Source organism: Temnothorax americanus, unplaced genomic scaffold, assembly GCF_048541705.1.
Source record: "Temnothorax americanus isolate GAGA-0224 unplaced genomic scaffold, ASM4854170v1 Scaffold18, whole genome shotgun sequence".
Classification (NCBI taxonomy): Eukaryota; Metazoa; Arthropoda; class Insecta; order Hymenoptera; family Formicidae; genus Temnothorax; species Temnothorax americanus.
Window position 1 is genome coordinate 1,691,566 of NW_027509318.1, and position 15,519 is coordinate 1,707,084.

The following is a 15,519-nucleotide window of genomic DNA, read 5'->3' on the forward strand; positions in this document are numbered from 1 at the left end:
ACGATCTGCTTTCACCTTTCACGCTGGAGCCAACTCGGCTACACGCGAGAGTGGATGAGATATATATAAAATATAAATACATATATATATTACGTTATATAGTATCTATACATAAATATTTTTAATTATTATTATTATTTATCGAGTTTTATATACATGTAAAAAGTAATGTGTACGTAAAAAATAACGTGATAAATGACATTTTAACTTCCCCGCAGTAATAATTTCCGTCGCAAATACGATACCATATTTTAACAATATTATTGAAAAGATATTCGTTTGCTCGGACATCGTCATATTTCTTCGTTGTCAACAGCACGTTTCAATTAGTTTACATTAATATTTTAGCTACAAAGTGATTCGAAGATTCGACGAAGTGTCGTCAGCAAGAATATAACTAGAATTTCACGTACAGCAGTTTCTTATAAATAAAAATTCGATTATCGCGAATCTCTGTACTCCATTTTCTACTACATTTCCTACATTGTATTCAGGCGTTAGTTGACATCTTACGATTCATTCATTCCTAAAACTTACGTACACAAATCTCACAAATGTACACAAGTCTTCCTATTGCTCTATATTTTATGATAACGCATAATTCTTACAGAGGCAGCCTTACATAAGTCGGATTCCCAATTAGTTGCACCCAGCAACAACATTCGACTTTCCTACGTCAAGTGGCGTTTCCCTGCGATTTATTTCTACAATTATCTCAAATACGGCACAAGATAAACGCGGCGGTACCGGTGCGCGGAGTGGTAGAAATCATACGTGATGTAATTGAGGAAGTTATGCTGTTCGAAGTGTAATCGTAATGTGAAAAATACATTTTAAAGCCGCAATTATTTTTCCTCTTGTACAGATCTTAGAATAGTACTATAGAATCACCAGATAGATATTTTCTTATTATTAACTGTGTATCTAATCTTTTTTCCTCGTCGCTCGTAAGTATTCCTCGTTATTCTAACAAAGGCGACAAGCAGCAAAGTAAATATAGCGTGCAACGCCGAGTCTCGCGTGCGAAAATCAACGCGGAAACTTTCTCCAATTTGGGCAGATCCCAAATTACCATTAGGCGTTGGTCGTGCCATGCACATCGAAGCCGTGCCCAGTCCGGCCGTTGTCCCGGCAATCTCGGCACACAATATATCGCCCCAATTGAGTTCCGCCGGCTTCGCAGCAATTACATCACTCGTGCATCCGGCACGGATTCACGTTTGCCAGAGGTTTGCCTTCCCGAGGTTTGCGACAAATTATTTTCCCTCTCTTTCTCCTTGTCTCGTATAATTACTGTTATTTACATTAACTGTTAAAAGAACAAATTAATCTTTTTATCGCAGATATCATCGCGTGTATTAGAAATTACAACAAAACTTCTAAATTTACAATTATTGGAATACGATTCCTCCCCACTTGCGACATGATTAAACACATGTTATGTATGTACATATATGTATAAGTGAGTATGAGAAATTTCTTTGAATCTTTCTTCCGACTTCTTGTTAAATTGTTAAACAAATATTAGCGATTAGTGAGCTGTCAGTTCGGAGCAGTTGCTCGCCGGTTGCCCTGGCCGTTTCTTTCGTGACGAACGATCTCTTCTCAGCAACCGAGCCAAGTCAAAGCGGAAGCGAAGGCGGTAGAGTCCCGCGCGAACATCGAGATCAAAGCGAGGACAGAAGCGTCGACGAAGGCCGATGTCAAGACTGAGACTAGGCTACCGCTGTCGATGCCAATTACCAAGCTCATCGTCTATAATTGAATATAATTGGATCAGGAAGGGTCCAAAATCGTCGGTTCGACCAAGTGCGAGGTCGAGATCGACCGCGAAGTCAAGGGTGTGGCATCATCCACGACGGCATCGCCAGCCATTGGGAAAGACATCTTCTCAGCCTCCGCTTCGTTTGAGGCCGACAGTTGGGTGATAAAGGTTTCTCGGTGAACGATGCAACTCACCGCCTTCCCTCCAGTCGCATCTTGCACACGTAGAAGAGAATTTTCTGTTGGAGAATATTAATGGACTGATGAGCCAAATTTGCAAAAAGCAATTAAGTAAGAGTAGTAGGAAATTAAGTAAGAGTAAAAATATTATGTAAATTATTGTAGCTGCAAGATTTAATTTAACTCCGATCTTTCATCTCGACGATCTTCCTTCACGCACCGACCCTTTGATATCGATTTAAATAGGACTTTCGAGAGAACACAGTTGTATAATATTATTTTTCTAGATTCCGCCAATTAATATTTATGCAATATTGCGTATGTCGTAAAATCTTCTTTGCCGGATATTCCGTGCAGCGCACGGGCGTGCATATTAAGTCGGCGTTCGAATAAAAGAATCATCCGGAGATTCAATCTCACACGTGCGACGAGGATATATTGTGCAACACGCGCGCGATATTGAGCAACGTGCGTTTCCGCGCTTAATCGGCGTTACTTACAAAACATATGAATTATATTATACAAACGGGTCGCCGCCTTTTGAGCAACTCCTTCACGCTGAAATGAATCACCTGCTCGCGACTTTCCTAACGTTCACCGTTTACTAATGGCTATGTTAATTTCTTCCCGAGAAGCCCGTATTAATGGCGCTACGAGATTCCTGTGTATTCGACGGGCTGATTGCTCAATTGCTTTTCAAAGGAAAAAAAATTTCGCGCGAGTTACACAAAATCGCCTCCGAGAAGCCGAGACGAGCGTAGCGTTAAATCGTAATTCTGCAGCGCCGGAATAGAATAGAGAATGTGATTATCGTGATTAATTACGGGATGCTAATACGCGGACTATTTTTATCGTAGCATTGCCATAAAAAGCTTGCAGCTACAATACCAGTTTCTCAAGCTGGTTCTACATTGTATAATCCGTTTCGTAAATTATTCATCGCCATAAATCCTGATCTAAATCGATTTTAAGCGGGCGGCGGAATTTAAATCCCGATTAAATTTATGAACATTCGGATAGAGGATCTTGTTTAACGAGTAAAATTCCCCTAAGGTCGCCTCTTTCTCTCTTTCTTCGAAATGCTGAGGTTTCCACAGTACGGTCCGTAAAACCTGTATTCATCTTCAGCTACTACACGCCTTTCTTCTTCGTCAACGCGCGGGTGGTATTAAAATCCATTACCTATACAGACAACGGTATTTGATTATAATTCTGTCACGTTAACGATGCGTATTACTGTCATCCCCGTGAAAACGAGCGATGTAGATTTTTCACACTATTTTCTTAACGTGACAACGTAACTCCTCTCGCATGCCGCACGCAAGTGCGCACGGAACCGCAACGCATACGCACGCATCTTGATACACAGGGTGTTAATTATAATTTATCTAGCTGAAATTGAGCCTTTGACCAACACTGTTAAATTCAGTGTCAAATCATACTCAATTTAAGTCCACTTTTAACCATTCCTATAGGTCGTCACTGCTTCTACCCTAAAATAAGTCGTTAATTTAATTAGAATAACGTTAATTTAACAAAACCAATGGAGTTAAAATAATAAATTTTGACATACGTAAAAATAATAAAATGTTTTTCAACTTTAGATATTAATTTCAATTTCATCCTTTAATATTCAACAGTAGCAGAATAATATATGACCGTAGACGCATAATTATTAATTTTACACGCGCGTTCGTATAGAATGTTTCGAGTCAAGGTATCTTTTTTCTCGCCACGTCACTCACTGCCGTGATCCACTATCGCTGATCTGAAGTTAATACTATTATAACTTAGATAGAACGGTTGAGATTTTTACAAACGCCACACCGGCTCGTTTTAATCGCGCTAATGAGCGCTCGCGAGATTTACTAATGAACGGATGAAAGTTAACGACAATCCACGTCTCCGAAGACATGTATATACAGCAATTTCGCGATTACAGTATACAAGATAATAAACGGTTGTCCGTCAATTAATCTCGCTGCATGTCTTATTAACGATTATCACGTCGATCTATAAATTAACCGTGATACCTGATCCATTAAACTCACGAGTGCGCCGTCAATATATATTGCCTTAGATTATTTTAGTTTTCTCTTGAAAACTCTCGACAAACAAAAGTATTTTAGAATAATTTCTCGTATTTTACGGTTGGCTTGCGATAAATTAACTCGGCATTATAAAATAAAAATAAAAATAAAACTCTTGTCTAAAAATGAAACTTTTTCTGTGTATATGTATTATCTTAAGAATATCTCAAAATCAACTCAAACAAAAATGCTTTCAATAATAGATTCTCTGGCCACTTCGACGCCAACTTTTCCTCAATGGGAAATCTCCAGGTTAGTCATCATCTATTGCGGTTCTCTAATTTCCCAAGTCCTTGAAACATTAAGCGTCAAATTAAACCCCTATTAAACTTCATCGAAAATTAATTAAAGACTGTAGTTTTATATAGTTTCATTTAGCTCTTCGGTGAAGTTCAATTTGATCGCTTGTAAGTCGAGGAACATCCTCGTTGTGTGTAGCAATCGGAAATTTTTATTTTTCCACGTCGAACGAATCTTGTACCGGGATGAGGCACGACCAAAGTCCGCAGCGGCCACGTCGGTCGGTCCCCCATGCACGTACGCGTCCCTACCTATCTGCCGCGTGGACCCCGGCGGTGTCCCCGACGTCGCTTGGAGCCCCGGTCGCGAACGATGCCTCGGTGACTGGTGGTTCAAGAGGTGAGAGACCACACGTCTGATCCTGGAGGGGATAACAGGGACCCCGCCCGATGGCCGGCTATAAAATGCCGCCACGGGGATCGGGCCCAACCAGTCGTAATCGATACAAGAAGCTCCATTTTTCTACTCCTCTCTTGACTTCATCCCTCCCATCGCGAAGGAGGATCTCCCCTCGTGAATCCGTCTGTCGCCCGGCTCGAAATCATGAAGTTCGTCTTCGCCCTGTTGTGCGTTGCGGTGGCCTTCGTTGCCGCCCAGGATGCCCAGGTGCAGGAGCGGCCGAAAACCTTCCGGAGGCTGATACCCGCCGACGTTCTCCGCGGTGAGTTAGCCCGAGCCAACCCTTTCCAGAGTAGAATCTTACTTCGCGGCAAGCTCGTGGTCTGAAAGACTGCAGCCGTTGTTTCCTTTTAGATAATTTTGTTGTAAAAATTTATATTTCTACTCCTACTTATATTTCTACTTTTAAAAATTGCCGAATTTTACTTTACTCTTTTTACTTAAAACTTTTTACTTTATACTGTTCACTTTTTACTTTATATTTATTTATTTTTTTTTATTTAAAAAGACCAGTTGGAAAAGTCTCAATTCAACGTTCGATTGTTGGCACTCGACAATTATACGAGCATTGCTTAGCATTGCTAAAAATAGCTTCGAAAAGATATTTCATCACGAAAGAATATTTTTATCGCGATGCATCTCGCTGTTGAAGTAGCGATCTTTATCTTCGTAACGCGATGCTAATATCGCTTGGTATTATCACGTAAGATAGAAGCAATTAAACAATATATCTGACAGCAGATGGGTATGTGTCAGCTATTAGCGTAATAGATTGTATGCTAATTTGTTGCCGAAGAAGAGATATCGCCTTTAGAATGGCGTGATTTCACACGGCGCTTCTCAGCTCGCGCGATCGAAAAGATAAGAGACTAGTACATATTAATTATTTTTATCGATGCGGACTAATTTTAATTCTCCGACATAATTTCTCCGCACTTGCAAAACAAGTGTTTGCAAGTTGGATCTATCTTTTATCAAGCTCGTTAATGCGTTTCAATCAAGGATAATAAAAATGCGTAGAGTAAAATGTTGAATTAATGTTCGCGTTCTGTCAGTCCATGTAATATATTTATATTTAAAAAACGAGATTAATTTTTTTCTCAATGATTCGCAAGTAGATTCGCCTACGCGAAAAATGAAGAAGAAACGATGCGTGAAACGTCGGCTGAGAATCACTGCGTTAGGTGTCTGGCCGAATTCAAAGAACTGTATGTGCATGACCGACAAATGGGACGATTGTCATTATTTTCAACCGGTGCTCGGGAGACACTCGGCTTTCTTACGATGCATTGTCACGCGTATTAAACAGCTGTCTCTGAATCCCGATGACATGCCACGTAGTGCTACGAATATGATGCCATCCGTGACGGAAATAATAAGCGATGCGCATTCGAATCATCTTAAAACCGTCGAATTCTTCTGTCAAGAAAGCTTGAAAATGTTCCATATACCTACTAATAGAAAAAAATAAAAAAAATAAAAAAAAATGTAGAATGTCATGCTATTTCGATCCGCTCTCGATTCTACGTCAACCGAAAATTTTTATTATCCGCAATCGCGAGAGGTATTATACGATTCGCTGGAGTTCCCGTGAATTATTCCGAGACAGATAAAAATCCCATCTCCTCGCCCACGCCTCACAATTCTTCGCTTCCGTTCTCGCGTCGGCCTTGATCAACACTTTTTTCTCGCTCAATTATCGCGTCTCGGCATTTTATCCCAAGTTAATTATCCATGCGTGAATCGGCCATGATATATAAAACGTAACTGCCGGACGTCTTCTTGCGTCGTCGGCTCGCCCATTATCTCGTAACGCGGGCGCGGTCCCTGCGAATCCCCGATTCACGCGAGGACACGTATATGATGTATCGCGGCACGAGATCCCACAGACGATTGTCCGAGAGAATAGCTCTGCTCGCGGCTCGTCAAGATCACGAGACCGCGTGAAAGTTTCACGCTGTAACCCCATCACCTGTTACAATCCCCTTATAATCTCTCCCCACCCTTTTCCGTTTCTTCTCCCTTTCCCGATATCACTTTCTTCTTTATACGGTCCGCGGGGTACAGTGATGCATTTTCTCTTCCTCTCGATAAGTTAAGAAGACCGTTACGAAATCTGTCGCTTTTAGAAGTTCTTGAAAAACGATGCGTGTAAAAAAAAAGGAGGTGGTTCAACGAGACAAATGCAAATGATAATATGCAGCACTAATTGTATAAGTGTTGGGATCTACGGGACGCGTGGTATTTAACTCAGATTTGTCCTGACGATTATATGCTACGTTTGAAGAAAATAGATAAAATTCTCGCCAATTAAGACGCGATTAATTAAGGAACAATATGCACTGTACAAGCGGCAGTTTTTTTTTTATCATTCGACGCGAATCGCAAGATTACTCCAATGAGACCGCGAGCGATAGTTCGAAGGCGATCAGTTTGAGTGCCTTCCAGAGAGAAAATCCTTGATATTCGCGTAGAGGCTAAACTAATTCCCGGTCTTTAATTACCTCTGGCCGTGTTCTTTCTTATTTGTCCGCGCAGACCTGAATTTCCATGAGTAATCGAATTAGTCACGGGGAGAGGGACAAGGGGAGAGGAATTACGGGCGACCTCGTTGCTCGAATTGTAGCGAAGGCCTACCGCCCGGTAGGATCGTCACCGGGTGTGGAAACTCACGGAAAGGATAGAATTATTTGCTCGCCGTCTCGGAAGGTTGCAGATATCGCGCGAGGCGAAGGCCTCGGAATAGTACGCGACGAGCTCGCGGAAACGCGTCTCGACAAACAATACCAATAGCATTTACACATAAGTATAGCAGAACGATCGCCCTCTAATTCCTTCGACCTTTTCTAGCACAAAGGAAAAAGAAATAAGAAGATAGATCTTTTCGTACACGTTTTAAGACATATCAACTCCGATGCTGTTGTCCGATCGAAAAGAATGTATATGAAATTACGGTGAGGCCGCAGAAAGTATCCTCGCTATATTTGAAAGCGAGAAACGCACCCAGGAAAGTGGTATCCCGAGCAGAAATGACGACTGGCGACTGATGAAATGAAAGTGCGGGCGGAATCGAGCGCGGTAAAATCAGGGAAAGAGAAGCCTGCGTCGCGAGACTTTCGAGATTAGCGAGGCATCGCACACACATCTGTATCATAATAATATATTACTATATGTGACATACTGATATATCATTGTATGTATCGTAATAATAAATCGTAACTCGACCGTTCAACTTCTTTGCTTCCCGTTAGCTTCTCGAGGACGGAGTCGGTTTCGCTTTAGAAAGACGCAGGATATCCTCGCGAACGAGACAAATATCAACTATCCATGTGTCAGCGATATATTATCGCGGTTATCAGCGCTTCCGAACAATGCACGGAGTTCCGAGAACTGTTTGCTTGTTGTAATCTGAGTGAAAGTCACTCATAAAATTTTTTATCTTTTAACCCTTTTTAAGGACGGGCGTGGCCAATAAGCTATACAGTATCGCTTTGATGTTAAAAAAGACGAGGGTGAACGATTCATTTCTCGTTACTGAAAATTCACCACTGGTTGATTACTTTTTGGCGTACAGTCTTACCCTCTTTTTTGCGTCCTGTGCGATAAGGCTTGTTTAAAATATCCGTCTTTAAAGGATTATTAATATAGGTTTTCTTATACGACTAACACAATACTTTAGTAATTTATACTTAAGCGTCTTGTCGAGAAAATTAATCCCTCTCGCGGAAGAATTCATTTTCGCAAGACGCAGCTGAAGAAACAGCGATAACATAATGTAATAAAGCATAACGGGAAAAACGTGTGAATGAATTAACGCTAAAAACACGACGTCTGCGATTCTTCCTTCAAAAATTTATAATATAGTTACATTCTACTTTTCTAAATCTGAGAGTTCTGCGTTTCTAATTGAATCGGCATGAAGATCGTAATCTCTGCTGCGCCTGCTGTCGCTTTAACAAGTGTGACGAGTGTCCTTGTTTACTATTTTACGACGACCGGTGAAACGAGAAAATCGCAGCGGCATTAAGTCGGCATCGCGCCGTAAACGTCGATCGCACGTCGCCGGCATTGAGAAAACTGTAACGAACACGTCATTGTTTAAGCCTCGGCGAAACGACCCATATAGGAATGGTTAAAAATGGACTGAAATTGAGTACAATTTGACACTGCGAATTTAACAAGTGCAGGTTTCTTTTCAAACCGCATAATCACGCGGAAAATCGATAAATTATCTACCCGCAGATTCCTCTTTCGCGGTGTTTTTTTTTTATTTTTTTTATTTTTTATTTCTCCGGATTTGTGTGTGTGTGATTGAAGAACCGGATCGTCGATCCGGACTTTTTCGAAGATCCTGTCCTCGCCTCTCGACAAGTTTCCTCGCTCTCTCGGGTGAAACGATCGCGTCGTGAGTCATCGGTCTCGACAGGCCTCGAAGGGCTCTTACGTAATCGCCGAGTAAAATCAACGCGTCCGACGTCCGTCGTAACGACGCCCAACATTTGTCGTCGGGGCGTTGCGTAAAAGCGGCGCGCAACCGACCGGCCACCGGTGTATGACAGTGAAAGTGTTTCTCCTTGAAGTTTCTAGCACGATCACCCGGCCGCCGGACCGCGGGTTGTTTTCCCCGTTCGTATAGATGGGTATCGAGGCAACGTTCTTCGTCGTCGACGATTACAAATCGAATTATAGCCCCGTAATGCCGTCATCCGTTGCACCCGTCGTATACGTCGTCGTCGTCGTCGTCGTCGTCGTCATCGCGCGGCTCCGCGTCGAGGAAGTGAAATTCGCGACCGTCATTATTAGCGTTAGCGTGTTGCAGGTTGACGGACCGACTCGGAAATAGGATGCCGAACCCAGCGGGCATTGTTGCGTTCGTTGTCGAGTCGTTTACAATGGGAATAATGATGCGAATGCCGACGTAAAGAGAAGCGTTCGCCGGTGCGAGAAGATTATTTTCAAACGTTCGGGCGATACTCCATTAAAACGAATATGAGATAATATGATAGATAAATTATTAAATAATCGTGAGATAATAAAGGATAAAATGAGATAAAGCGCGTTGCTATTTCGTTCGCAATAATAAAAAGATTACAATAGCGCGATGTATTGAAGATGCGCGAAGATCTGTTACTGAATTAGATAGATGTGTCACAAGAACGTGTCACAAGTTTAATAAAAGAAATGACAGTATCATTTTAAACTATATAGAATTTTAATTAGCATAGATTCTTATATTTTCTATCACCACTCTTGTTTCTTACCGTTTTACTCCTAAAGAGATCCCGTAGATTTCTTTCGCGCTCTATTCTTTTTCTTTATTTTAAGGAAATAATTTTCTTCATCCAACTTATTTTGAGAAAAAGATGTTTTTCATCTATATGATTTCTTTTCCCTGTCACCGAAATAAATACTGAGGTAAATTACGGACCGTCCTACGCGAAACACATTATCAAGTTCGACGGCCCCGATTTCACCGCGTGCAACGCGATGTGCAACGCGATATTAAAAATATTGCCTGCTCTTTCATCTGCCAGGATATAATTCAGGCCAGGATAATTAACGGGTAACATTGTACGGACATTAGCGTCGGTTTAGGTCCGGCGCGCATGGCGCGTTAAAAAATAATGACATTTTTGCGGAATTGCGCGTGACGAGGTAATGAGCGCGTTATTAAGGAAACATAATCACCACGTTATCTCGTTATTTCGACTTTGATGAGTCGCCGATTCGGATGGTCTTTTCCTCTCGTTTACTAACGGTGCGTCACCGATAAAAACCGTGCGAAAGAGATTTCGCGAATCCCTATACAGTTCGGCCGAAGCGGATTAAAATGTTAACGCGTCGTTCATCACCTTTCCAAGCTTGCACAAAGCAGTTATCGGCACAAAGATTCGTTATACCGTGCATTATTTCGTACATTATTTCACTTGTATATTAACAAATTAAATTACGTCCGATAATAATTTGTTACATTATTTATACAGTTGTATATATGAATTATCACATATCACATCCTGAAATAATTCGTTATATGATTTGTATGACCGTATTTTCTAAAAACGAAAGAGAAACGAATGAAACAAAGCTCTCTTTTCGGCTCTTTTATCGTCGAGGTTTCGTGCAACTCGTCGTTCTAACGAGAGGAAATTTCCACGTTACAGACTTCCCGGGCATGTGCTTCGCGTCGACCAAATGCGCGACCATCGAGCCGACCAAGTCGTGGGAGCTGGCGCCGTTCTGCGGCCGTTCGACCTGCGTGCCCGCCGACGACAACTCCGGCCGTCTGTTCGAGCTAGTGGAGGACTGCGGCCCGCTGCCCAAGGCCAACCCCAAGTGCAAGCTCTCCGACAAGACTAACAAGACCGCGAGCTTCCCCGACTGCTGTCCGATCTTCGAGTGCGAGGACGGCGCCAAGCTCGAGTACCCGGACATCCCGACCCTGCCGCCGCCGAGCGAGGCCGACGCAGCGGCCGCGAAGCCGCAGCCGGAGACGCCGAAGCCCTAAAGCACCCGAAAAACGAAGCAGCGAAAGGCCACCTTATCCCCAAAGGGGAGGTGAAGGTTGCGGTGTAGCCTCCTCGACGAGATCGATCGTGCCCGGTTGCGTTCCAATGGACGTCAGAAAAATCATCAAGCCTAGCGCAACGCGAAGCAAAGACGCGTATACGATCGCACGAAGTAACTTTATTTTGTATTTATTTTACTTTGGTATCCGAGTACCAAGATCCGCTTCGATTAGTCACGCTATTTCACGGTATTTCTTCTCGGGGAAAGGATAAATTGTCGCGTAACAGTCAAACGACGTCGCCGTACGTTGCGCTAAGTATATACAAGATCTCCTCGTATCCGCGGCTCGGATCGTTCGACAGGATTGCGCAACGATTTCTGCCGATCGCGACGAGGCCATACCGCGGTACCGCTCACCCGCCTAACTTACGTGATCCGATCCCATACACGATCTAGATTAAGCTAATTGTATATAAATTCAGGCGGCGCCTTTGCAAGCCACAAGCACGACGAAAGCTTCTCCAATGCACTCGTTCTGCCTCCCTCATCCCTGTCTCTTCCTATTTGTAATCTTCTCGTAATCCTGCACTCCGCGACCCTCTCATTAGCGTCTTCTATGTACTTTAGCTGCTCAATCCCCGAATGTACGGTTTACTTACGAAAATCTAGAAAAAAAAACGGGCATCGCAAAATTTAGCAGAAGACAGGAAATGCAATAAATGTCTTACAAAAAATGGTAAACGTGCTAGGAAGTTAAGTCGATATTTCGGCGTATACATTGTTTCGTGATTACCCTATTATATTTCGCACAGGAGCGTACGAAAGGTTTAGACACTTTTCGACGATATATCTTTTAACGATAATTGGTAATGGCGCACTTTTCTAGTTAAGTTTTCGACTTAAGCTCTTTCTCAGCATATGACAAATTACCCTGTAGCCAGAGCCCGGCAGTATGTATCGCAGCAAATACGTGTGATTGTAATTATATTGTGATTAAATTAATATACTTATTTAATTCGATGCGCGTCGCATTTATCTGCCTCGTCCGTTCCGTTCCTTTGCCTCTTAGAATTAAGTTCTAAAATTAATTAGAATTAAAAGTCGCGTAAAAAATTCAGTCAATGTCGATAAATTGTACAATTTGACTTTGATCGCGATTCCGACCGAGACGTAAAAAAAATTCAATTTTCTTAATTACGGCTGTTGATGGATAATGTCACTTTTTATTTAAAACATCGCAAGAAATGCTAGATATTAATATTACGAGAGTATGACGACTGACGACTAAAGAAGTGGGCAGTCAACCTCGCCTACAAAGGACTTATTTCTGAATAAATAACGAGGCAATCGAATATTGATTTATATATACATGCATATTGAAGGCCAAGTTAGAAGAATAAATAATTATTCAGTGTAAAAAACCATTAGTTGCAGAAGTTTTTAAATTATACGTTATATATCATATTTAATATATGGAGGGGTAAAACCCATAGTGGTATAAGTCAATATTTTAAAAAATTCCCCTCCATATATTTAATTTTATATATATATATATATATATATTAACTATTACTGCAGTTTTAATCATATTAAAATAAATTATATTTTAAAATTATATCAACATTATATATATATATATATCAAGCAAGAGAATAAATAAAAAAATAAAGCCCTGTCTTCCAATTGCAAAGTTCGATTTCACTCCAATTGAAAAGAAACGCATCAATGAGTAACGACATCCGAGTGATTAAAAATTGCACGGTCCATCGTTTTAACTTCAAATTCTTATTTTCGCCTTGCGAATCTACGAATGATGTTCACTGTTCGTTCGCCATTTCTTCTACGAGTTTTTTCCTCCTCTCTTTCTTTTTATGCAACTCAATTAAGAAAATGCAAGTGACGGACGCCGTAAAAATAGGCGCGAGAAGATTTTCAATCCGAATAGACCGCGAAACCCACTTTCACCCGGTTGTCATCTCCTCTGTCTGTCTCTCTCATTTCAAATTTCGGATTCTCCGATTAAAGAAGATAAGATGTTGCGATACCGATTCGTCGCGGCGGCTCGTACGAGAAATTTCTGCGAGTCTGCTAATTAAATGCCGATTTCGTAACTCGCGGTTAAGTTTAGCTGCAACGAAATCAGATGCCGCCAGATTGATCATTAAATTCGCATGGGACGTCGATAAGGCTACGAAACGCCTCTTCGTCTCTGTAACTTTCCGTCCGACTGTCTTCGGCAATATATCGAGTAACATTAATTAGCATCACAGCTTCGTCCTACACTGTCGCTCGCACGCGCGTAATTCGCGTAATCTTCGCGTAATTAATTGAGACTCATATATTAAATGACAGCTTAATGCCCCACTTTTCAGACGTGTACGAATTCTCTAAGGATTCCTGCAAAATTTCGGGCGAGAAGTTAGTAAACAAAATATGCGTCTGTAATCCTAAGCAGAATCCCTAAGAAATCACGATGACGTCAAAGTGACGTTGAAGTGGCGTTAGAGCGACTTTTATAATAATATTATTTGAAAACATTTCGACACCACATTGACGTCGACGTGACTTTTTGCCTCGTCTGGATATTCTACGGTCCGTCTGTCCTTGTTCTCGAGAATTCGATTGCCAAATAGCAATATTTCCGAGACATCCTGCTTGATATTCGCGGCGCTTCGTAACCTGAATCACTAACTTAACTCACGATTAATTTGTCTGTGAAATCATAAAATTCTACAATATATGTATATGTATATTCTATATAGCCTTTTTTCCTCTACGTTCCTCGTAAGATATGCCAAGGATAGTGATTAAACGCAGATTTTATTCCACGGTCTGCAAAATGTCAACGCGATCAGCACCAGATTTATATTCGCTATGCATATTTATGCGGACTGCAATTCGTATGGAGAAATCGATTTGCTTTTAACTTTAATCATCAATGCGAAAAAAACATCCTTTTTCGCGAGAAAATAAATTGCTTTTCGTAAAAATTTAAAATATATAAGTAATGACCAATTCTCAATATTTTTTTAGAGTATTGGAAAGAAAGATCCAATACATTTCTGATCAGCTTTTGTAATTAACACTTGCTTGTATGTAATTACTCTTTTACCGAAAAAGTTGAGTCGTTTAAAAAAATAATGAAAAAAGTTGAAGTTAATTATATTAAAATTATTCATTGTTAAGAAATATTTAATTATACATTATATGTGTGTGTATATTATTACATATTTAATATATTAATTACACTAAAATTTGAAATAAAATGTATTAAAATTAATCATATTAAAATTATATCAAGCAAGGGAATAAAAAAAAAAAATTGAGTGCTTCTAATCGCAAATTTCAATTTTACTCTCTAATTTTAGAGAAACTGAATCAACTTATTGAATCTCTCTTTCTCTCTTATTCAATTAGTGCAATTCTAATTTAACATGATAAAGTTAATAATACATACATTTTAAGAGAGTATTCATTATTCCGTTTTTCCTACTGTAATAAATGCAAGACGAAGGATTGTTTTCCGCATCCTTTTCCTTCGCGCAAGATACAGATTCCATAAATCTGAAGAAGCGCATCGATCACCCAAGCAGGATGAACGAGCAGTAGCAGAAGTGGTGCGTTAGAGTGGCTTTTAACACTGCGCAGACACTATGTTTTTGGAGCGCTCACCCGGATACCCTGGGCCCTGGGACTTTCTCAAGTCCAAAGGACTTTTGAAAGCGTTTCTTCCGTGTTACAAAAAATCTATGAAAATTCACGTATCATCTTTAAGGTTTCATAAAGTGATTTCTGTATACTTACGTAGGCTGGAAACTGCTGCAATTTTTTATTTAACGTTGAAACGTCAGGAGAAAAGTGTAAACAACGAAAAATCGTATACCTTAAAAGGCCCTCGCCCTCGGTGTCCGAGCAGCGTTAGGTTGCGATCCGATTCGTGCTCACATCTCACATCGCTTAAAGCTTAAAGCATCGCTCTACATATCTTCGTTCGATATTCGATGTGCAACGAAGACAAAACGATGCTCACAAGCGTGAGTCTGTGAGCGCGCGAATGGCGTATGGCGTGAATCAGACAGCACTGACAGCAGCCTTTGGACGCCATTTTGGCATCGTCGTGTCTCTCTTGTTCCCGAATAACGAAGCGACCCGCAAAACGAGCAGCAAAATTCAAATCTCGCGGGGGCATATCGATACATCGATACATCGATACACACTACGATCGACGATCGACCCTCTCGCCGTGCGAAAGCGAACGCACGCCACCGCCGCCGAGACA

General features: G+C 41.1%; 1 protein-coding gene and 1 long non-coding RNA gene across 2 annotated transcripts; one reads left to right on the forward strand and one right to left on the reverse strand.

Moving 5' to 3' along the window:
- Positions 1-116: 116 nt before the first annotated feature.
- On the reverse strand, positions 117-15,464 carry LOC143896111 (uncharacterized). The gene is made up of 3 exons (XR_013256561.1): positions 15,045-15,464; positions 14,698-14,987; positions 117-5,064 (listed from the first exon to the last, which is right to left on the reverse strand). It is a non-coding gene; the product is annotated as an uncharacterized LOC143896111 (long non-coding RNA).
- LOC143896110 (uncharacterized) lies at positions 4,859-12,260 on the forward strand. Its single transcript, XM_077403679.1, has 2 exons — positions 4,859-4,995; positions 10,895-12,260. Exons 1-2 carry the CDS (start codon positions 4,878-4,880, stop codon positions 11,236-11,238), a joined length of 462 nt encoding a protein of 153 aa, XP_077259805.1. The 5' UTR covers positions 4,859-4,877; the 3' UTR covers positions 11,239-12,260.
- Positions 15,465-15,519: the final 55 nt, after the last annotated feature.

Excerpts from the sequence above, each read along its gene's own strand:
- LOC143896110 (XM_077403679.1), top strand. The coding sequence starts at position 4,878 with ATGAAGTTCGTCTTCGCCCTGTTGTGCGTTGCGGTGGCCTTCGTTGCC. Across the intron at positions 4,996-10,894 it reads ACCCGCCGACGTTCTCCGCG|ACTTCCCGGGCATGTGCTTC; the intron begins GTGAGTTAGCCC and ends TCCACGTTACAG.